Below are 24543 nucleotides of genomic sequence, written 5' to 3'. Positions count from 1 at the left end.
TTTCCTTTTTTTTTAACGCATTCTTTTTCACATATTTTTACATATTTCAGCTTCCATCCCATATATAAAGAAACATATAGCCCTCGATCTTTTGGTCCCGAGATAAATATTTACTTCCCGCCAGTAGAGGGAGAAGGGGGTTTCACCATCCACCACAAATGTGCAGGAAGTAGTGGCGGATGACGTAAATCAGCTAAGAACTTGTAAAATAAGCTAATATAAACAGGTTCAATCAAGAAACAACCGCTTTAAAACAGAAATAAACCGATTTGCATAAAAAATAAACAGGTCTGTTGTTTTAAGGATTTTAGGGGTTGTTTCTTGTTGTAGGACAATAAATAGAGGCTGACATGGAGTTATTGCGGAAAACTGAGGCACCTTGTATACTTAGATTATTTTTTTTTTCGTTTTTAAAGACACTCCAATTTAATCTAATAATAACGAATCTATTATTACCAACAACGTTTGAGGAAATACGCCGTGAAAACCCTATGAACCGTAAGTACAGTTGGGCAATTTTCGTTGAACAAGAAATACTGCGAATATCCCGCAAAGATTGATAAATATTCATACTAATACATATGCATATGTATTATCATAACTATTATAAGAACTTCCTTGAGCATGTTCTTGTTAACTAGCAACGTGATTCAGGAAATTATTCATGTGCGTACACAGATATAAGTACAAACAATGTGTCTCTACATGTGTAGTCTTAGCTTATAGTGATCCGTTACTATACTGCAGTCGAGAGTCGGGACACATACCTTATTCCTTCTAACGTATACGTTATTTCAATAATTATAACTCGGATTATAAGTTCGAATGTTCCTGCTGGGATGTACTTGAAGTGTTCAATTGCAACACAAATTCCCTCTATTTTTGCCTATTGGCGTGTCAAAGAGCCACAAAATGTTCTGAATAACATACTTACATTCTATATATTACGTACACATACTTTAGAGAAGTAAAAGGCATTCGCTCTTCTCTCTAGGACGATATATTTTTGCATCTATAGCAATGACACCTTGTTCCTCGCTCCAAATATAAAAAAACGCTTTATTGTACAAAAAGCCAAAACAGCTTCATCGACAAAGCATTCACAAAACAAAAAAGCACAAAAACAAATATACAAATAATAAAATAATATCATACAACACAAATAAATTCAAAAAAAAATTACGTCATAAAATTACAAATAAAACATATGTATATGGACATTGCAGAACACAGGCGTATCTAGAAAATTTTACAAAAGGAAAACTGTAAATGAATAAAATCATGTTATAAATCATAAAATCAAGAGTTATAAAATATTAAATACTAGACCTTTAACCAGTGTGTGAGATGATCAAAATTTTAAAATTCAAAATTGTTCATGATTAAACATCAACAAAAAAGTCGTTTACCGCATATAGTCCATATGCCGCATATCCATATACTCCAGTAAGTATGATTTCAGAGCTTTGAGAAATGCGGGAAAGAATGAAAGTGACTTGATATTCGAAGGCAAATCATTGTACATTTTCTTGGCATTGTACAGTATTGAGCCCTTAACTAGTTCTGAGCTCGGGGTTGGTAGATAAATATCGTGCTCCGCATTCCTAAGTGGATAGTTGTGAGAAGGCCTTTCCGGAATAGAGAATATGTGCTTGCGGATTAAGCAAACGGATTCAAAAATGAATAAGGAAGGAAGAGTCAGTATTTTGAAATTTTTAAAGAAATTCTGGCACTGAGTTCTACTGTTTAGTTGGTTTTAGTCCCAATAAGTATCGAACTGCTCTCTTTTGAAGTTTGAAAATACGATCAAATTTTGTCGCGCATCAAGTACCCCAGAATGGAAGGGCATAACGAAGATGCGACTCAAAAAAGGGCATAATAGACCATTCTAGAGGTTGATGAGTTAAGTTCCTTAGAAACTGATCTTAGCGCAAAACAGGCAGCGCTTAGTTTCTTTGATAAAGCTTCGATGTGCAAGTCCCATTTTAACGAGTTGTCTACAACAAGTCCTAAGAATCTCACAGAGTCCACGACGTCAATAGTGGTGTTATTAAGTACAAAAGGTTGTATAGTACTTTTGTATGACCAAACTTTAGTTTTTGAAAGGTTGAGGCATAGGAGATTAGAATCGCACCAAGATTTAATGGTGCGTAAGTCACTGGATATAGTATTATATAGTGCCGTAACATCTGGGCCGGTCCAAGTGAAACTAGTATCGTCCGCAAAGAGGGAGATTTTACCGCTAATTATCTAGAACAAAAATAAATAATAATCTAGATTTGCAATGTCGTTGATAAACACCAGATATATATAATGAGTAATATAATGATATATATAATGATATATATAATGAGTAATTTCTTACAGCTTTGAAACAGTTATTTAAATCTACAGATTGATTTATGTACATGTAAAGTTTTGTAACAGTTATTCAGCTATACCCCTATTTTAACTACTTTCGTCACAATTCCACACATCCGCTGAGGCACATAATATCATCATCATCAGCATTTAGCTTATTCCGTCCACTGCTGAACAAAAACCTTCCTTAACTCTAGACATTTCATTCTGTTTTGTTCCACTTGAATCCAGTTTCCAGCCAATCTCTTAATATCATCTGTCCATCGACTAGGAGGTCGTCCTCTGCTTCTATAGGCCTCGTGTCTTGGTCTCAATTCCACAAGCCTTTGTCCACCGTCCATCTGTAATCCTAGCCACATGTCCTGCCCAGTCTCATTTAAAATGTACGGCAGATATCACCGCATCTCTTACTAGATGTTCGATTTCGTATGGTATAATTGGGTATTTTATCTCTAAGTGTAACTCCCAACAAGTGTAACTTCCATTTCCATTGGTGTATTCTATATATGTTTATTCTACACTCAGATGCAAAAAAAAACAACAGAGAAATTTTTTGGTCAAATAAAGTGTTATATTTTTGTTATTTTTAGCCCTATTTGCATAATTTTTTAGCAAACTGTACATAATTATATCAACTTTAATTCGCAAACTCAGTTTTTGTAAACTTTAGTAATTGCCATATTATACAGGGTTATCGAGGGGTTGTTTTTTATCCTAACTTTAAAACACCCTGTGCAATAATTTCGTGTGTAAATTTTCCTAAAATAAAATTTTACGGTAAGAACCATGTCTCGTGAGCATTTTGTTTTTTCGATCACGTCAATCCATGCTTTGGTTAATTTTTAAGAGCGAAATGAACTGATCACGATCAATTTGCAATTTTTTCAGTTATCATTACTTTTGATGTAATTTTTTAATATGACGAGATGATTTTGGTGGTCATTGTCGTAACGTCATATTACGCTGCATCGGATATTCTATACTAAATTAAAAAAAAAACGTTAAAGACTAACGATACAGTCATGGTTTTAATAATCATTAATAACGATAACAAAACTAACGATATTAAAAAAAATATGTAATACTGAAGTATACAAACAGAAGAAAAAATTGTAAAAAATACCCTAATACTTCGTATTGCTTCCGCTTGCTGCTATAACTGCCTGTATACGTTTGTTCATACTGTCATTGAGGCTGCATATATCATATTGCGTTATGTTTTCCCATTCTTCTTTAAGGACCAAGCGAAGTTCATTTAATGAAGCTGATAACGCTTCGCGACCTCTAACCCTCCAACCAAGCATTTCCCAAGCGTCGAACATGATGGGCAGTTGATAGTAGTATATAGTTTATAATAATCACTAAAGCTACCTTGTCATATTGAAAAAAAAACTTCAAAAATAAATGATAATTGAAAAAATTGCAAATTGTTGTTGACAAGTCCATTTCGCTCTTAAAAATTAACCAAGACATGTATTGACATAAACCAAAAAACAAAATGCTCAGGAGACATGGTTCTAACCCTAAAATTATATTTCAGGAAAATTTATACACGAAATTATTGCACAGGGCGTGTCAAAATTAGGGTAAAAAACAACCCCTCGATTAACCCTGTATAATATACCAAATACTAAAACTTAAATTAAGACTAAAAATAACAAAAATATGACAGTTTAAACTTGGCCAAAATTTTCTCCGTTGCGTTTTTTGCATCTGAGTGTATAAATGTTCTTTTTGGTCAAAGTAAGTGTTTTCAGCTCCATACATTGTACGAATGACGTAAGATAGATTTGACAGATGACAGGTTTGACGTTTGACATTGGACAGGTTTGACGTTTGACATTGGACAGGTTTGACGTTTGACATTTGATAGGTGACAGGTGACAGGTTTGACGTTTGACATTTGACAGCCCCTACTCTCGCGCATGCGCAGTGCCCTCCTCCTCCTCCTGCTCCTCCTCTTGATGCAGAATCGGCCATCTCCCTCTACTCAGGCAAGACACACTGGTTAAGGACCTTTCTTTTTAAACATATTGGAAGATCAGATTTCAGTATATGCACTATAGACACATACGAACTGTTACAAAATATGACAAAATAGAACAGGTGAAGAACACCTCAGAACGGTTCTGGTCAGTTAGTAGAGTGTTCGCTCCTTTCTAGCTTCCTAGATCGTTCACCCACATTGTTATGCAATTTTAGATATTTAGAATCCATCCAGAAAAAGGTGAATCGATCTTGATACTCAAAACGTTTTGAACGCTTGTTTTCATGGAGGTTTCAGTACGAACATCACGCATTCAAAACACATTAAAGTAAACATAGTAATTATTAGTTATCCAATTAAAACACTAATAGGAAAGCTGATAATATGGATGATGACACACATATGACCACCAAATTTTGTCCCAATCTATATTTTATTATTATCTCCAGTAAGAATATCTAGCATCCTTCAGAACGATCTAAAAAATCTTATTTCAACAAGTCGATAAATTCGATAATCAGTAGTTTCCGGAAACGTTGAGTAAATAACTTATTGACCTTGTTTATAAAAATGTGAAAAATCTCACATTTTTATGTTGTTATTAATATCTTCTTTATCACTATCGATATGACAGTTTTTCTCATCATATTACATATTATCATTAAATTGGTAAACGTAGACTCTGATTACCGATTTCATAATTTATCACATGTCTTAACCTAATCACTGAGATATTACCATTAATCACTCACCTGACGGCTGATTCATCCGCTTGCCACTGGTGGGGCTTCGAACTTTCCGGAACCCGATCCTTTCTCCTCCGAAACGAATCTCTGAAAGATCGCCGCAATCGATCCATTTTTCGAGGAGACTTGAAACTTCTTCTCTGTAACAAAGAAGGAAGATTGTTTAAAATAGAGCCCACTGTATTAAATGATGATATAAAATAAGGTAATGTACACTTATAACATTAAAATACAAAATGTAATATTCATCACAATAACATGATGTACATAGTACCGTATGATTAAAAAAACGGCGTCCAGTTGTATGTATATACAGGGCCGGCGGAAGAAAAATATTGAGACCGGGCGAGTACCCTATCTGGCGCCACCCCCCCCCACACCCCTCCTTAACAGTTAATATAACTCTCTTTTTCCTTCAGTCCTATAGTTTAACTACAAACTAAGCATATTTATGCTACTTTAACAATACATTTTCACTTAAATATACTTCAAAATTCTTCTCTTCATTCAATCTTAGTCTGCGATTCTTGTTTTTTCCACACCGGTCTCGAAAGTGACTCACTCCTATAAATATTTTATTTTTTTCGTTAAAAAAACGAGTTTTGGTATGTTAGTATATGACATATATTAGGTTTGATTGACGTATTCAATGGTTTTTAGTCACTTCCTGGTTGACCGGAAATGACTGAAACTTTTGATTTTTAAATGCACCCTCGGTATATTTCTACTTTATTCCAAAAGAAAATGACATTCTGAGTAGAATGGCATATCATATGTCAAATTTTGACATTTTCGCTGAAAAAAAAATATTTTAATCTATGTTAAAAATAAACAAATTATAGGGGGAGAAACTTCTGAGACGCACTCGGCATATAGAGCATAAGAAATAGAATTCCAACTTCGGCAGTCTCGATCTGGTATAAGTAGTGATCTTTGAAAACAAAACAGTATTTAATTGCAAGCAGTTGCATTACTTTTATTATATTTTATTATTAAGAATTTAAGAAAATGTTCCTTTCTTTTTCACAAACAATTACATATTTAGTGCAGAATCAGTATTATGATCAGACAGTTTTGTCGGCTGCAAAATGAGGATCAGCCAATGTTTGAGATGCATTTCTTTGTGCGAAATTTTTCTTTGTGTGGTTCCTCTAATGAATAGAATGGCATATCATATGTCAAATTTTGACATTTTCGCTTAAAAAATCGTATTTTAATCTGTGTTAAAAATAAACAAATTATAGGGGGAGAAACTTCTGAGACGCACTCAGCATATAGAGCATAAGAAATAGAATTCCAACTTCGGCAGTCTCGTTCTGGTATAAGTGATCTTTGAAAACAAAACAGTATTTAATTGCAAGCAGTTGCATTACTTTTATTATATTTTATTATTAAGAATTTAAGAAATTACATATTTCGTGCAGAATCTAGTATTATGATCAGACAGTTTTGTCGGCTGCAAAATGAGGATCAGCCAATGTTTGAGATCGGTTGATCAGCCAAATTTTTCTTTGTGTGATTCCTCTAATGAGAAAATTCTACGATTTTGCTACCATTTTCAGTGTATTACTACATAATCAATCCGGAACAATCAAAACCACCAAAAGATTGATATCTTTCCCACTACTATTAATAAATTAATTTAATTAATGAGGCAAACTTATAAGTTATTTTTTATAATAAGGATATCGGTATCCTCTTCAGCTTCTTTCGAATGAATATTTGCCGCATATAACTTAGGGCATATCAGCCATTAATAACAAATAAAGGGTGTGGAAAAGTGCAATTTTGAGCGGTCAGTCTAAACCTGTTAATTTTGCTGGCTCTTGACCCAAAACAGTTTGTTTAGAAATTTATAAAAACGAGAATTATAGAAAGAAGGATTATTTACAAAAAGTTGGTAGCTTTTGAGTTATAAAAATGCCACGAACAAATCCGAGTTATATTTTTTTATTTAATTTTGTTTAATATTCTTCCACGAAAATGAATTCGCAAATCCCAGTTTCGGATAGAGCACTCAAAAAACATATAGAATAGAAGAAATCAAAACTATCCCAAAGCTTTCGTGCTAAGGATTTTTTTGAGCATAATTTCAATAAACTGTAATAGGATACATCTAGGATATAGTATAGTTTGTTGGTATAGTGTTTATAATGTTTAGTCAGATATTCTTCCCTATGTGGTGTGGTAATAGCTAATGTGTTAATGTGGAAATTGACAGTACCGATTAATTATTGAACTGGATATTCGTTACTATTTGTTTAGATTACTGTTTCAGGCGCCCCGGGCGTCCGCCCGGGTCTTTTTGGGGCGTCCGCCCGGGTCTAGGTTTTTAACTAATATCTAATGGTATGTAGCTGTGTACGTTTTGTGATAGATGATGAAAATGGATGTGATTGATCAGTAGACTAATATCGAAGGAAGTGAGGAGAACAATTTGTTTGGAATGCGCAAAAAAGTGTGTAGGGAACAAGCCCATCTTTAGGCATTGTCATTTTTTTATTCTTTATATTTTCTTTTGCTTTTTTGTGCTTAATAGATAGGTTTTTATATGCTAAATATAATAATAAATATATTTTTTTCATTTTCCTTTCGTTTTTTTTCTATCTCCATGAGAAACAAAGATATGTCAAAAATCCAAAACTAGTACATTTATTTCAAATATATGAAACATGTTCGCATAATATAATTAGATATTTTTTTCCTGTAGTTTTAATACTAATGATTCATTCCACTTACAAAAAATCTGTTAAACACAAAGAAAATATGTATTTTTTTAATGCGTCTATTTCGATATGTTAGTACTTAAGGGTTAAGATCCTCCAAGAAAACTCCCTACGCCTTAATCAATTTTTAGTTTTTATTTCATAAAGCAAGGATAATTACAATGATTCCTCATTGTCCTGATATACAGTATACAACACTGTGATATACTATACAAGTATAATATTAATGACTCAAAATATTAACAAATTTTATCTTTGTAATCTCAGATAACAAACATTTATTTAGGATTTATGATTATGTCAACTGAAAAAAAAAATAATTTAAAAAATAGATCGCAGCTGGGAATTTAAAATTAACCATTTTTAGTTTTTTACTTCATTTTTAACAAATTTGCAAAAGAGCTGCCTTTAAATTACATTTAGTCTATAAAAACTTTCTTTCCAAGTAAAATTTCATTATATATTCATTAGAAAACAAACAGTATCATAAAAACTTCGTTAATAAATTTTGAAGCAAAATTTTATGGAGGATAAACCATTCCATTAAGTAAACAAAAAATTCATATTGGATTTAAATATTTTAATTAAACGTAAACAATGAAAAAATCTCAAATTAATATTGAGGGCTATAATATTGCAAAATGATAAACATTCCCGATTTAATTAAAATGGATGGTTATATAGAAATTAAGATCCTACATTTTACGATTAATAATTAATATCGGTGTCTATTTTTTGGTATTAAATGTTGCAATCTTGCGTAAATATTATGTTTGAGTAAAACCAACTTTAAATACATTTACTAGATAGTTCAAATTTTATATCATCTAATATCGCATAGCGTTTCATTTATGATTTTATTGAGTGCTTCTCAATATTAATATTTAATTAAGAAGTATTTAATTCTGATCTAATATATAAACTAATAAATAAGTTAAATTAACTTCTGTATTATACCTGAATTTGATTAAATTATGATGAAGTTATTTTAGTATTTACTTCACCTCATCACAATAATTAACGTTTTCAACTTTCATTGGTTAACTGCAACAGTTCAAAGACTTTGAAGACTAAGACTCTTTCTTAGAAGGTGGTGTTTAAGGAGATTTTTTTAAGATTAATTTGTTGATGTCTATATAGGAGGGATCCGTCTACACCGTACTGGTTCCTAAATGGTTCTTTTTGTATATCTGGTTAAAATTGCTTTGGAGAGACACCTTGAAGTAAGTAAGCCCAAGAAGACGTCCAGTAGTGCCTAAGATCTTTTTGAGGTAGCTCGAGTTCTTAAAGAAATAACACATATCAAAGATTCATTCCTTCTTCCCGTGCTATAATATTTCGATGGCTTATCGTAAGTGATTTTGTATGGCTTGAGGGAATGTTATTGAAGAAGTGCATTTTTATCGAACAAGAGAATATTTTCTTACATTCCCCATAGTTGAACATCATCTTACTACTAAATAGACCGCTAAATAACTTATTTAGTTATTTTTAATGATGTTGCCTAAACAGTAGTTCTGTATTGTTGGTCAATTTGTACCAGTACGATTAAGACTGGTTTTACAGAGGAACCTTGGGCAGAGCTATAAGTATAGCAAATGCTACAAATGGATTTTAGAGGTGCAGCCATAGACTTAAAATAAAATATAGACTACACTATTTACATCTCAACGCGGACAAACAACCTTTTTTGTACACATGTTTACTTCTGGGTACAGTCGACCGAGCCTTCCTCATCCAGCCTATGTTGTCACGTCTTTAATATTATCAATATTTTTTTTCTTGTTATACACATATATTGAGATATTAATACTACAGTTTAATAAAGTAGGTTTTAATATTCCAGAGATGTATTAAATAGTCCTTATACTACTAAATTATAAGTCGGATACTGTTTAAAAAGGATAAGTTCTTTACAATATGACAACACCGATTAGAGGCGAGGGAGCCTATTCATTCATTTATTACCTTGTAGTACGTGTCGCACGTGTGCGGTAAAGCTTTGTTGCCGCTATCTCCCCGGCTGTATTAACGCATTTTCTTAGCTTGTAGTGCTTAAGTGTTTATTTTATTGACTTTTTCTGTTCAAGAACTATAAAATATGGTTCGCCAGTGCCAAATTTGCAAGAAATTTGACTTAAATAATCCATTTAAGTCTTGAAACGACTTTTGACCGGTAGGCAACTCTCAATTTACCCATTGGGAGTCAGTGGCGTTGTTGTAGAAAGGCGCTTATTTAGATAATATTTTAGTAAAATGTAAAATCTGAATTTTTTCTCTTACATTACATTATTTACTTACTTACATTGTAACAAAATCATAATTATAACCCTGTTAATAATTAATAATGTTTTTATTAAAAATATATTCCGGTTTATTGTAAAATTATCTTCAGAATCTAAAATAACATACAAGAATTTTAAAATGATATTACATTATGAAACAATATTTTTTAATATACCGGATCGTCTCAAAAGTGGCTCAACCCTATAACTTTTTTTATTTTTTCAGATAAAAAAAACAGATTTGTATGTTAGTAGGTATATGACATAAATTAGGATTTATTGGACGTATTCAATTGTTTTTGGTCTCTTCCTGTTTCACCGAAATGATTACATCTTTTGATTTTTAAAGGCACCCTCTAAATTGCTACTTTATTCGATAAAAAATGACACTCTGAATAGAATGACATATCATATGTCAACTTTTGACATTATCGCTTAAAAACATATTCTATTTTAAATTTCAATCCAGTTTTTTTCAATCCACTAAGTTTTAATCAAGGAGCCTTGGAAAAATAGTTTTGATCGTCTAATAGGTTTCGTGTCTTGTCTAGGCCGGTTAAAAGGTGTACAAATCGTATTTTTAATCATACATATGTCAATTTTTTCAAATGGAACAAGGGTGACTCATTAGCATATTTGGAAAAAGCATTTTTTTATGAATATATTGATACCACACACTTGGTATTTCGAGTCAAATTGTCGCTATGAACCGCGTGTTACAATTACAATTAAACCATATGCGAAAATGTCAAAAGTTGACATATGATATATCATTCTATTCAGAGTGTCATTTTCTATCGAATAAAGTAGAAGTATACCGAGGGTGCCGTTTAAAAATTAAAAGTTATAGTCATTTCCGGTGAAACAGGAAGTGACCAAAAACAATTGAATGCGTCAATCAATCCTAATTTATTTCATATACTAACATACTAAATCTTGTTTTTTTTATTTGAAAATATAAAAAAATTATGGGGATGAGCCACTTTTGAGACGCACCCGGTATAATAAAGACAGTACCGAGTTATAAATGTAGTTTTTATTTTATCCACTTCCTATCACCTTCCTTGCTTTAATGGAACAGATTTATGTTTGCTCTAATTTACATAATAAGACATCACTTAACCAGAAAAAAAATTACAACAATCATATTTTTTTTCTCTCCCTGTTGCCGATTCTATTATATCTGTGGAATAGATCCTGTTTTGATTAATATTAGGGGTTGTAAATGTTTGACTAAAATTAATAATTTATTATTAATTTCAAAAATTACCTAATTTCGATGATAAAATTTCTTCTATAACGTGTATTTTATTATTTTTATCCTTTTTGGACTCTAAATTGTTTTTTCTAAACTTTTATTTAAAAAATCTTAATAAAATATAAAAAAGTTTAAATACGATATATTTTTAATTTAATTATAGCTTCATTAAAATAAAAAAATTACCCGGCTATGATACGGAGAGTTCAGGTGTACTTGAGAAACGAAAGACAGTGTTGTGTTTCTCGGCAGAGTCGTCAGGGAACGACCGTTACGACAGAGACAACCTATCTATCGCTCGTGTCGCACTCGTTATAACCTAAAACAATAACACAACAATAACAAGACAGTGTCTGACCGCATGTTCCAGCTATTTATGAATGAGATGCTCAGTCTATATTTTATTTTAAGTCTATGGGTGCAGCATTTGGTCTATAGATAGAACATTTTAAACAGATGCTGATTTGAGGTAAAAACTGACTAAACTGACAGAATTAAGGTTGATTCTGACTATAGCTTCCATATCAACTCCCTTCCGTTTCCCTTCCGTTCATATAAAATATTATATCATAAAAATGAATAGGACAATGTACACTATCCGTTCCGTTTCCCTTCCTTCCATACATTTTTTTGACGGACGGACAAGCGTATCACAAACAGCGTTGTTACGTTCTTACATATGTAACAGCTCTGTAAAAATTTTGCTGATATTTATTTATTCTTTCACACCTCTTAATTAAATCTATTACCTTTTTCAAAAGATACAAATTTTTAAACTAAAACTTTTGTAATGATATAAATCGTAAAATAAAAAGTATTGAACTTTTTTTTTGATGAGGAGGGGAAAAATCTTGTATAAGACACCATTGGGTAGTGTCAGATTCCTACCGACTAAAAAAACCTTCCTCGCGTCCATCAGCTGTCTATGCGGTTAGGCCCCGCATTCTATTTCCTTTGGTTTCTATTATTTCTCGAATGCATCTATATGTCATTTTCCATGATGTTTCACCGCTTAGCAGCCCTTGCATCATATTTTTAGCATTAAAGACTTGTCCTCCACTGTCCCGTTGGAATGACTCTCTAAACTGCTTCCATTCATTGCAGAGGAATAGTGTGTGTTTGACACTGTCAACTTCCTTGCAATACATACACAAATTTGAGGTGGATCTCTCCCTTTTATACAAATACTTGTTAAAGCATCCGTGCCCTGTCAATGCCTGAGTTAGGAAGTAGTCCGTCTCTCCAAAGCTTCTGTCTAACCAGGTATTAATGTCTGGTATGAGATCATATGTCCATCTACCATATCTATCTAGATCCCACTCCTTTTGCCATTCAATCATCAGTATGCTTCTTGCCTCCAGTTTTGATGTCCCTTTGTATCTCCCTCTTCTCTCCTCTACAAGTAGGTGAATAGGCGGCACCCCGGATATAACATTTAATGCTTCAGCGGAGACGGTTCTATATGCACTGCAGATCTTGAGGTTCAGTTTACGGTGTATAGCTTTAAGTTTTTGCCTTATATATCCCTTTGATATTGCGAAGTGCGACACTGGTGCGGCATATAACAGTTGAGAGTGTGCTACACAGGCTACGATTCTACGTTTGGAGGCAAGTGGCCCTCCTATATTAGGCATCAGCCTACCCAGTGCGGTCAAAGTTCTTTCCGCCTTTCTTTGTATAACTTGATTTATATGCTCGCCGAATGTAAGCTTTGAATCAAGCCAAACTCCAAGTTATCTTAGTGCATTCTTTGGTGAAATTGTTGTACCGAGAAGCTCAAATGATATATGAGAGAGTTTCTTCTTGGTGGTTAATAAAACCGCTTCTGTAAAGTATGGAACTGATATGGAACTTATATGGAACGGAAGCTTACGTATAGCGGCAATACAACAAAAAATACGGAACGGATATGGAATGGATAAGGAATGGAAATGAAAGGTGTAGTAAGAATCAACCTTTAGTTGGAAAAGGATATAAAATAATGGTCCAGATGATAAAGTTATGATATTTATTAACAAGGTGATTTTTTAAAACTACTCTTAAATTACGGTTAAGTATGATCATATCTTCATATATGTTTCAGATAAATTAGTAGTAGTAGTATGACTCCGGCAACTCAATCGTACCATCTGCAAGGCTTTGAAAAGATTCATATTTCTGTCTAAATAATGCTAATAAACATATTATATTAAAAATAACAAATCTTACTTACATAACAACAATAATGTAAGTATGCGATTCTATTTTTGGTAAACGTTTTCATCAACACATTAAGTACTTATTATTTTTTTAAATACAAAATTATTAAAAAATAAGAATAAGTATTTTAAATGTTTATTTATAACATAAACGGTACTGTTTATTTGTTGATACGAAAATGTGTACTTATGTACTTGATAGAATGGAATTCAGAAAAATTATTTTGTCAACATTATTGGAGCCAAGTCTGTTCCTTCTAGAACACGAGAACTGGCAGGCTTTAGAAAAATATATTAAAAATTATTAAAATAATTATTTATATTTATTACAATCTTTAAGATAATGCAGGCAACATTGTGTTAACAAACAGCAAGCAAAACGCACCGAGCATTATTCCGATTATTCCCAATACATTGAGTATTGGTTCACTTCAATACAATACTATACTACCTTATAAATTCTTTATGCATTTTATTAAACGCTTCGCTTCAAGGAATCGATTTAATTTGCAGTATGTAGGAACAATAAGATAATAAACGTAAATAATAAAAAATGTGTGTTCTATACTTGCACTCCCTGAGATGATCTACGCGATACAAGTCCACTAAATTGGCGTACTTATATCAAATTTTAATTTCCAGTAAAAATATGTTTTTTTTATTTTGTTAATCTTTATTTAATAAAGAGACCTGAAGACAGAAAGATGATACTTTTAAAATTCAAAGTTATTGAATCGAAAATAATTTTAACAGGACAAAACTAGTCTACTGGACCACTATGCAGTTTGGCTGTAAAATGCATAATTCCATATTAATGAGGATTTTTGCTCGCAGGATGATTTACCAACGGATCATCCATAGATTTAGTAAGAACAGATATCACATTAGAAATTTTAACCCGATCAAACAATCGGAGGTTGACTACGTACTGTAAAAACCAACTGAGATAGAGAAGGCGACATTGCCACATCTCAAATTTGCGCCTATCTACTCAGTTTGATTTGCAGAAAAGGTGACTTTAAAACCTTCACCGGATATCAATAAAACTCAATTTCTTAATTAAATTAATAGTTTATTTTTAAAGAAGCATGCGTAATATGTTATTAACCAGAGGATATATGCGTTACTATTAAAGGACATATTTACTGTTTAATGTGCTGAAACGTCTAGAACTATTGGCAACGTCGCTGCTAGTTTTCCAGAAGGAAATGAGCCTTCCGTCCCACCACCCCTCGTGACGGCCCTTGGTCCGTTATAGCGTACTACGTTTAGCTTGCGGTGTGTTTGAAGTCGGAATCAAGACGAAAGCAAACGAAAGTAAACTTTCAGTGTTTTTCGGTGGTTTTTGTTTTTGTTTAACGTACTTTTGAATCTACGAATTTAGTATGGTACGACAGTGTCAAGTGTGTGGAAAAATAAGCTCAAATTACCCGAATTTGTCTTTTCACAGGTGGGTATTGTTTTCGTCATTGTACATAGACGTCCCACAAGGGACACACAATCAAAATAATTTCTAATTATATTTGTATTTAATCTATTAAAACAAGAAGGTAGTAGCCAGTAATTGAATTATAATTCGTCTCAATGACTACCTAACTGTTGTAGATCATAACAAATTTGAATATAAACGTTGCATTTGAAATTTTATTATAAGCCAGAAAGTGACATTTTTTTCTTAAAATTGCGTCATTTCTGGTCAATATATACGATATAGAATTTTGCTCAACAAATAAACAAAGGTGTTACCCAACCTTTTTTACATTTTATTGCTTTATTATATCTGCCCCTTCGGCCTTGTTTAGACAATTTTTTACCACTGTACAAATACCTCTTCCTAGAGTTATTTGTACGGTATGTTTACCTTTTTTTAGAATGGGACGAACTGTAAATAATTCTTAGGCTACTAGTTTTATACATACCTATATACAGAGTGACCCAGGCCTCCAAAAAAGCTTTTTACCTATTACTACCAGTTGCTCTCGCCATCTAGCACTCGCCATAGTAGTACGTTTTGTACTCAAATGCTATTTTCTGCTTTTATGCTTTTCGTTTGTCGGATTGAGGGTTACACAGCAAAGTCGGCCTGACGATGGAGATAAATCTCCGAAACCGGTCGTCGAATGGCTGTTCCCTTCAGTCTGATGAACTTAATGCAGAGAATAAGCATATATGTAGGGGTTAGGCCTTAATAATTTTTTGCTTCTTGTATTTTGTATATTTATACAAACCTTGCCTAGCCTTGAGCTCCATCTCCGGTAACGTAGATGAAGCAAACGTAATTCATTATTATGCGACAGAAATCCCATACTGTAGCACACAGGTTTGATACTTTTAATGAATCAATTTTCAATTTTCTCATTAAATATTGATTTTAGGTATAGGAAGTTATTAATAATACAAGATTAAACAACTATTACACAGTACTTCACAGGCAGCTATCGATTGCGAACTAACTAAATCGTTACTAATTACTAATTTTGAAGTTCTTTTTAAGATCAAAAATGGTAAAACTAAAACCTAAACTATCATTTGAGATTAAACGGGAAATTCTAAATAATGTTGCCTATTCTAAACAAGAAAAATTTATTTATAAGTTTTACAACATCTCTAATTAAATTTGGACGAAAAGAATATTTCTGTTTGCTATAGATAATTTTCTTAGGGAAAATACGAAAATAAAAATGACTTTTTAAGTCAAAAACAGTCAAAAGGACAAGTTATTCCAAAAAAGGACTGTCCTTTTCAAAAAAGGACAGGTGGCAACCCTAGGTATTTCTGGAATGGAAATTTAATGGCAAATCTACAACTTTAGTTTGAAAATATGTTCCGACCACCTATGTTTACAAAAATGTCTAAAATGTGCTTTACCATTGCCTCCATATTCTGAAAAAAAATTGAAAGAAAAATCACCAACCACAAACCTAATATAGAACTGTTTCGGAAGCCTGAGTCACCCTGTGAATATTCAAAAGTAACTGAAAGTTTATATAGAAGTAACTGAAAGTTTAAATTGAAAATCGACGTTGGAGCAATTTTCGAAAACCACCTACTAACGTTTCAACATGGGTATATGTGGGATATTAATTATATTATTATATTAGACCTTATAACAAAACTCATCTGACGAAAAAGTGTTAATGTAGTATATTAATATGGAGTATAAATTTTACTAATTAATTTACTTTTACTTTACTAATTAAATGCTTTCCAAAAAACGATACGCCACTGGCTATTAGAAAAATCGAAATGCGCCTAGTTGCCGGGGTCGGAAATTTTAGACTTCTCTGTCTCTTCTGTCCTTGTTTGACACATTGGAATGTTTGATACACTACCAACGAGTATTTAAGAATTAGATGTTCGGTCTATCTTTATAATGTCTTTGGGATCATCACTTTTACTTGTAGTGGAAAATATTTACATAGAGTGGTTTGAATACCAAGTAATTCAAACATCAAAAAAAATAAACCGAACTATAAATACAATATATTGATAACTTATGTATAATTTGGAACAAAGAATAGAATATAATTTAATATATCAATTCCTATCACGCTTGAACAATGTATCACTTATGTCATTAATGTCAACATGATATCTTCAACGTAGGATTCCGACTTACATAGTAGCAATCTTCAATATTGATGTGAAAATTCTATCTCCATAGTAGTATTTTGATAATAAGTAGGTTTGTCATTATTTGCGTACCCGTTTTTTATCGCTGTATTCGTTCCTAATTTTAGAAATAGACATTTAGAAATTTTCCCAGATCCGGGATACCTACCTACAATGCTTTCACCAGAAATCAGCAATTCCGAGGAATCTTTATCAAAGAAATTTATAAATATAAGAAACGACTTGTAGCAGAATTAGTATCCTATAGATTTAATTGAATCAACTAGAATGTTAACAAAGGAAGAAAACCATAAAAACTGAATTTCCCTATCCCAAAATGCCTTGTCAAAAAAAATAAGTTACAAAATAAAGAAAATTGGATAGAAGTACAAAATTAGAACAGTTTTTTAAGGCTTCGGCTACCTTAAAAGGACAAAAACCATCAGATCAGTGTAGAATATAGAATGTATGGAGGAGGGTTAATCACCGCGACCTTGTCGACCGATCTATTGTGTCCCCCTTTCTTGAGTCAATCATCATACAGTCTCAGAGCTTTGACCAAAGCTAGTATCTGAGACGGTTTTACAGAGATTAGTTCTCCATCTCTGATATCAGTAGCACCAAAGTTTATGGCACGAATGGTTGTCGTCTCGGCGCACTTGGTGATGATGTGTCCTGGTTTTTCTCCATTTTCCCCACAAAATTTGTATTCTCCATTGTTTCTTAGCTTCAAACTATTGAATGAATTGTTCATTGAGTGTCTGTTCAGTGTCTGTTAAAAACGACGTGATAATCCGAAGATTGTGCTTACTTAAATCAAGTATAATCTTCTACATTAAAGATAATGCTAGTCCATTTTATTCCAAAATTCACCATTTTCTATCACTGTCAAACACTCTACTGCATTGAGATATGTAATAAAGAACTTTCGTATAATGCAATGAAAATATTTATTTTTGTAATATGAACTCGTTTAAACAATTCAATTTAGGCTTAGGAAGAAAAGGTACAAAAAATGTTTATTAAAATCGATTTTCATCATCCAAAGCTTTTAATGCAACAAGTTGTCAGGCTTCGTCTAAATCACTTTGCGAAAAAAATAAGCTTAAAATTTTAAACGTCGGCGCTTTTTTATGTAGCACCGGACCCTAATGGCTTTATTATCCTATTTACGCAGTTTAATTTTCCATGGAATTAAATCAAATTGCCCGATTCCGGATTTAATGAGTTGTTGCTGGCGCGAGACATTGATCCCAGGTTTTAAATTTTACAACGCTAAATCTCCTAAAGTAATAAAATTTAAATAATAAACTTTGTCATAGTAAATAGTATGACTTTATAATAACGTACGTAAAGTTTTAGGTTTAATAAACCAATGCAATAAATAAATAAAATATAAAAAGATGTAAATCGTCCTGTTGATAGGAAATCTGATTTCGTGCTGGAGATACTTGTATCCACTTAGACTATTTTGATTAAATTTGCGAAGCAAAAAAATGGCAGGCTTTTGTTAAAAATATATCTCATAACCATTTTGAAAACATTTTCTGAAGACATTTTAAAAATATCAAGAATATCAAAAGAATTTTTGATTCGAGTATAGTTACAATAACAATCGAAATTGACAGAATCTCGTTGTCAAACCTTTCTAACCAAGGCATATTCTCCATGCAGATTATGGCCATTCATTGCTTTGTTCTTCCTGGTGCCCCCAACTTAAACATTAATTGGAATAAGTATATCTAAGCTCTCGCTCATGGATCAGCGCAACGTCCAATCACAAGCAAGGAGTAGCAGAAATGGCATTACAATGCCTAAACGAATTATCACCAAAACATCCTCTAGCCGTTAAATCGCTCGACTTGCATCACTCTTCAATATCTTAAGGTTCAACTGTGGATCTAGTATGGATTCCTAGCCATGTGGGTATAAGAGGTAATGAAGATGCTAATAAGATTGCTAAGACTGCGGCAAATGATGGAGATTTTATACCACTTGCATTTTCTAGCTCTGAACTTAAATTTCTAGATATATCCACAATAAAAAGTGGTATCCAGGCAAAGTGGGAAGTGACCGGAGATTCAAAGAAGCTATATGAATGTAAACCTCAATTCTTTCAAGTTTCTGTAGCTCGGTCACTGTCCAGAAGTGAGGAAGTCATTTGGAATCGGCTCAGGTTGGGAATATATATTATACTTCAGGAATCTGCCTGAGACTTAACCTGATCCTGTCATGTTAAGCCACACCCAAAATGCCAAACACATGTGCTTTGATTAAGGCTTGATTAAGGTTTGCAGAGCTCCGGCATTTGCCATAAAATACTACCGGTACAATTTGTTACAAAACCACATAAATTATATATCACTGTAATCACAAAACTTCAATCTATTTCCGTATTGTAACGGAATTTTAAATTGTCTCGAGAAAATTTAGTCCAAACATAAGGAATATTTTGTTGATGGTTGACCATCAAAATCTTCAAAATATAGAAGTTATCTATAATATATAGTATAATAATCCTTTATCTTTAATTTGTGTAAAAACACCTAGTCAGTTTTACATAAAACGTTAACTGCCGAACGCTTATTTTGCTACTTTTTCGGACTAGTCAAATGGCCCACGATGAAATCACTCTATATGGCCTCAACTCCTTCAGGCTGCTTATGAGAGGCTTTCACATGTTCCGATTGTCAAAGTTGTGTATTGTTATGTACGTGGGCCTCTTTGGGCCGTAACTCTTTGAATTTTCTGCTGAACCAAAGGTACTACCTGTAAATTATCTTAGCTTCCGACCACTGTATTAGTTTTTATTGGTCCAGACGTATTCAGTAATTCAGGATTTCGTGATATGGCCTATGATATGTTTTCTTAATATTCTTTGACTCGAATTGGTAAAGGTCTCACCGAAATACAATGCACCACACTCGCATGAAATTTTACAAATACAGTTGCACTGCTTCGTGACATTTTCAGGTTGTGTTTTACTTAAAACTTATTTAATTGGATTACGACAAAAAACAGAATTGTTTCTTTTAAGTTAATCGATGTTTCAGATGTATTGCCATCATCACGAATCACTGCCATGTAAAAAAATCCTAATGATGCAAATAAATTTTGCAAAACGTCGAAGAGTCTAAAGAAAACCTCAGTTGGGTAATTTTATAGGCCCTACTTCAGTATCAAAACAATGTGGTAGATTTGTATCCTTATGTTATAGATGAAATGGCGTTCGCAGGTGTAGAACCCGGAAATAAAAGGTTTCTTTGTTGGTTATTTTTGTTGCTTTTTAGTATTGGATTTACTTCTTTATTTTGACATTAACACCATTATATAAATATATATATAAAGCAAAGTACATTATTCAGGGTGAAAATGACAATTAGAGCTGTAGAATTGTGTATTTTTAAGTTAGATTTTATATTTATGATTTCCTATGAAAAACATGCTTCGGATGTTTTTAACTCTATCGAATAGGTTTCTAATCATGCTAAAGATTAGAGAAGAGACTTCCATTGTCTTTATTTATTTTGCTTACCCAACGTTTCGGTCAGAAGTATCACTGAATTATAAGTTCACACTTGATAACGGTCAGTGATTCTTCTGACCGAAACGTTATGTAAGCAAAGTAAATAAAAACAATGGTCCGAATTTTTTTAAATTTTATCTTTTTATATTTGCTAAAGATGCTATCCACATTGGATAGTATCTTTATCATTAAAATTAAAAGCACTGATGACAAGATCCTATTGGCTTCTCTGTTTACTCGTACCTCGAAGAAAGAGTCTCTTATTCTTCTACTTCCACAGTGAAACCCAACGTCAATTTTACTTTCTTAGTGGAAGACAAATTCTAAAACTTTCAAATCTAGAAATTTCCTGTTATATACCAAAAAAACGTTATTTCTGATTCTAAGAAAATCACCGTTATCTACAACATACATATAAACAAATTACAATATTAAATAAACATATTAAAAATTACGACACCGTTGAAATAAGCGTGTGATCACAATAATTTCGTAGCCATAAAACAATAGCAGTACGCTTTTTACAACCTCATCAACCGTTATCTTTGCCCGTATTTATAGAATGTCTAACAGTACAATTTAAACCTGTTCGTTCAAAAACGTTTTATATAAAGACTGTCGCGATTAGATAAGCTTTTTCGCGATTAGATAAGATTTTCGTTCCAGGAAAAATTCATCAAGAATGGCTTAGCAAAAAAGGCCAAAGCAGTTTCTAAATCCTAAAATTCAGACCAATTAATATTTAGTTACAAATTAGAAGTTTATAAATGTCTACAATAATTGTTAAACTTTTTTATCAAACCAAATTATTTTTCTTTTCTCATATTTCTAATCAAAATTAATTGGGGTATCAAAATACCCCATACCAGTAACGGAAGGTTAACATAAATAACATTAAGAATCAGAATTTAATATATAATAATTAATTTTATAGAATTTAATAATATTAATAAGAAGATGATATTTATAGAGAAATTATCACATCACGGAAGTTTTGAAGATAATAACACCCTCTGGCCAGCCTACACAAAGTCACTGAATGGGTGAGCAGAACTACAAAGGCATTCAATGGTATGCCCTAATGCATACCGAAGCGTATCGTCATCAAAAAATACTTTTTTGTTCTTTGAACGGTGACTCATTTTACTGGGTTCACCGGTATTTCTGAGTAGTTTCACCGTTTTGTTTTTTTATGTAATCGCTGTACGATGACCAATGCTAGAGAGTAATTTCAATAATTAATTATGCTATGTGAGTCACTGGTGTCAGCTAGAATTTTGACAAATTTTGCAATACCTTTATTTAGCAACGGAAGTAAATAACAAAAAAATTCACTATAATTTTATTAGATATGCAAATTAATAACGCACTTTGACCATAAACTAAAAATATAAAAATGCTAATACCTTCTATATACAGGGTGTCCTTTTTTAAAGAATAGCTCTCGACTGTAATTCGGAAAGTATTAGTCGTAGGGCCTGCGAAAAAAGTATTTATAACTAAAGACGCTACGAGAAATTGCTGGAAATTATATTCAAGTTTGTAGAACGGCTGCTACAGGGCGCAACTGCTATAAAAAATAAGAAAATTGTATTTTTTACAAAATTTTGCCTAGATACGGGGTACTATAAATAATAGCTTCAAAATCTTCAGTAAATTTTGAATATTTTTTGTTAGGACCATTTTCCCCTATCTGCTAAAATAAAGTGGTGGGAGAATTCTGCATACCGATTAGCCTAGATTTTAACTGGTACATCGTCATGAAACTTCTTGTTTATAAATAAACGTTCAGCGACCCAATGTGAGTACATAATAATTAAATCTGAATTTTCCCACTTCATTTAGAAATAGTTTTATGTACTCCTCATGATATTTAAGAAATTTTAAATAGATAAATTCTGCCATGGCATTTGTAATTATTTATTTGTTATAAAACTCATCTTGGCATTTTCTTTACCAGTATTTTATTGTTTTGTTACTTGACTTACTTTGATTGTTTTTTATTTACAACATTTTAGCTTCCGGGCCTGAAGATGGGAGAAGGGATTGTTATTCCCGAAACATGTTGCCTAGAATAGTAGAAATTTTAAATAAAAAATTTCATACAAGACTGTGAGTCTGAGTCTCCTGCCCCTCAGTAGAGAATTTTAACTAATACTTGTTTATACTTATTGTTAATCTAAGGTTTATACGTTCCAAAAGAGCATCAACTATACTCATAGTACCTTATTTTGGAATGTCTGAAGAATCTATTTTAGAATAAATAAAGAGGATTAATGAAAATTTGATAAAATCCGTTTATTAAGGATTATCTATACTAGTACAATCCTTAAGTGATTGACTCACTTATTAATCACGATCCTACTCAAACCACTCAAGGATAAGAAGCTCAATTTTGGCATACAGGTTGATTCTAGGGTGTGTCGTCTTAGTTGTTTTAGTCGGATTTTACAGGAAAGCCTGTTAGTAATATCAAGTTCATTTATAATGGAAACGTTTGTACGGCGTTCAGTCCATGGGATACGGAGCATACGTCTATAACAATACATTTCGGTAGCATCGATCTTCTTACGTTCCGCCTGCCTGAGAGTCCACGATTCGCAGCCATACGTCAATATTAGGAGTACCAAACAGTTAACTAGTCGGTTTTTGATGGCTCTTGAAATCTGGCGGTCTTTCCAGATCTTGGTCAGTCTCCCAACAGTTACCTCTGTCATGTTGCACCTACGCTTTACCTCTTCTTCCGATGTGCCTGTATTTGTCAATAGTGATCCCAGGTATACGTATGACTTAACGACTTCAAAGCGGTCGATATGTCTTATATTTGGATGGTTGTTATGTTGCCTATGAACTATCATGATTTTGTTTTTTTTGCGTATTTAGTTCCAGACCGAGCCGATTGCTTTCGTTTTCTACCCTATTTACTAAATTGATTAACTTTTCTTGACTGCTAGCGAGTAGTGCTGAATCATCTGCAAAGCGTAGATTATTTATTTTTTGGCCATTTATTGAAATGCCTCCTGACAATGTTTCTAGCGACCTTCTCATTTTGTATTCTCCGTATATCTTAAATGGCTGAGGAGACAATTCTGACTCCTTGTTCGAGGGAAAATTCCTTTAAAGCTGAATCCAGCATAGCTGAATCCAGAATCCAAACATGGATAACGTAACAAAAATACGAAGATCAATGGAAAAACGAGTGTTATATCTAAGGCTAGCAGACTTTAGCATTGATGAGCCTTATTCAGACCTGAACACTTACACAATCAAACATGGATAACGTAACAAAAATACAAAGATCAATGGAAACAACGAATGTTACATCTAAGACTAGCAGACTTTAGCTACAAAATTAAAATGAAAGTGTGTCGGTTACAATATCAGGCAAAGAGGCGATCGATGGATCAAGTTCACCAACCCTAGGACAGTAAAATACACACACCCTAGGGTGTGAGGTTCGATAAGAAGGGATTTTTCGAAATTCCAGTTCCAAGGGGGTGGTTCCAAACCACCCCTCAAATATTACGCTTATAAAAACGCTTAAACACGTATATTTTATTTTGTTTTTTACATATTTTAAGATTTTTTAAAAATGTACACAGTATACAGTGTGTTTCGAAAAATCTGGTGACTGATCACGATCCTGCTTAAAGCGCTTGACGTAAAAAGCTGATTTTTGCAAAACGGATTGACTTTAGGGTGTAGAGGTTCGATAAGAAGGGATTTTTCGAAACTCGAATTCTAAGGGGGTGAAACCACCCCTCAAATATTAGAATATTTTTTATTTAAAAACCGGTGAGTTTTTCGGAAAAAAACTCTTAAACACGTATATTTTATTTTGTTG

General features: G+C 32.6%; 1 protein-coding gene across 2 annotated transcripts in view; it reads right to left on the bottom strand.

The window, feature by feature from the left end:
- Window positions 1-24543, bottom strand: part of LOC115890848 (protein numb) — a 189137-nt gene that overhangs the window by 42075 nt on the left and 122519 nt on the right. The window contains exon 2 of one of the 2 annotated variants that reach the window (XM_030911200.1): window positions 5101-5234. In XM_030911200.1, coding sequence (XP_030767060.1) covers window positions 5101-5234 — 134 coding nt within the window. Of the gene's footprint in view, window positions 1-5100; window positions 5235-24543 lie in introns of those variants that run through there. The other variant, XM_030911198.1, reaches the window with a different exon arrangement.

The sequence above is a fragment of the Sitophilus oryzae genome, unplaced genomic scaffold, assembly GCF_002938485.1.
Source record: "Sitophilus oryzae breed Bouriz unplaced genomic scaffold, Soryzae_2.0 scaffold_931_pilon_pilon, whole genome shotgun sequence".
Taxonomy (NCBI): Eukaryota; Metazoa; Arthropoda; class Insecta; order Coleoptera; family Curculionidae; genus Sitophilus; species Sitophilus oryzae.
The sequence above is the reverse complement of the archived record's forward strand: the minus strand, read 5'-3'. Positions and strand labels throughout refer to the sequence as shown.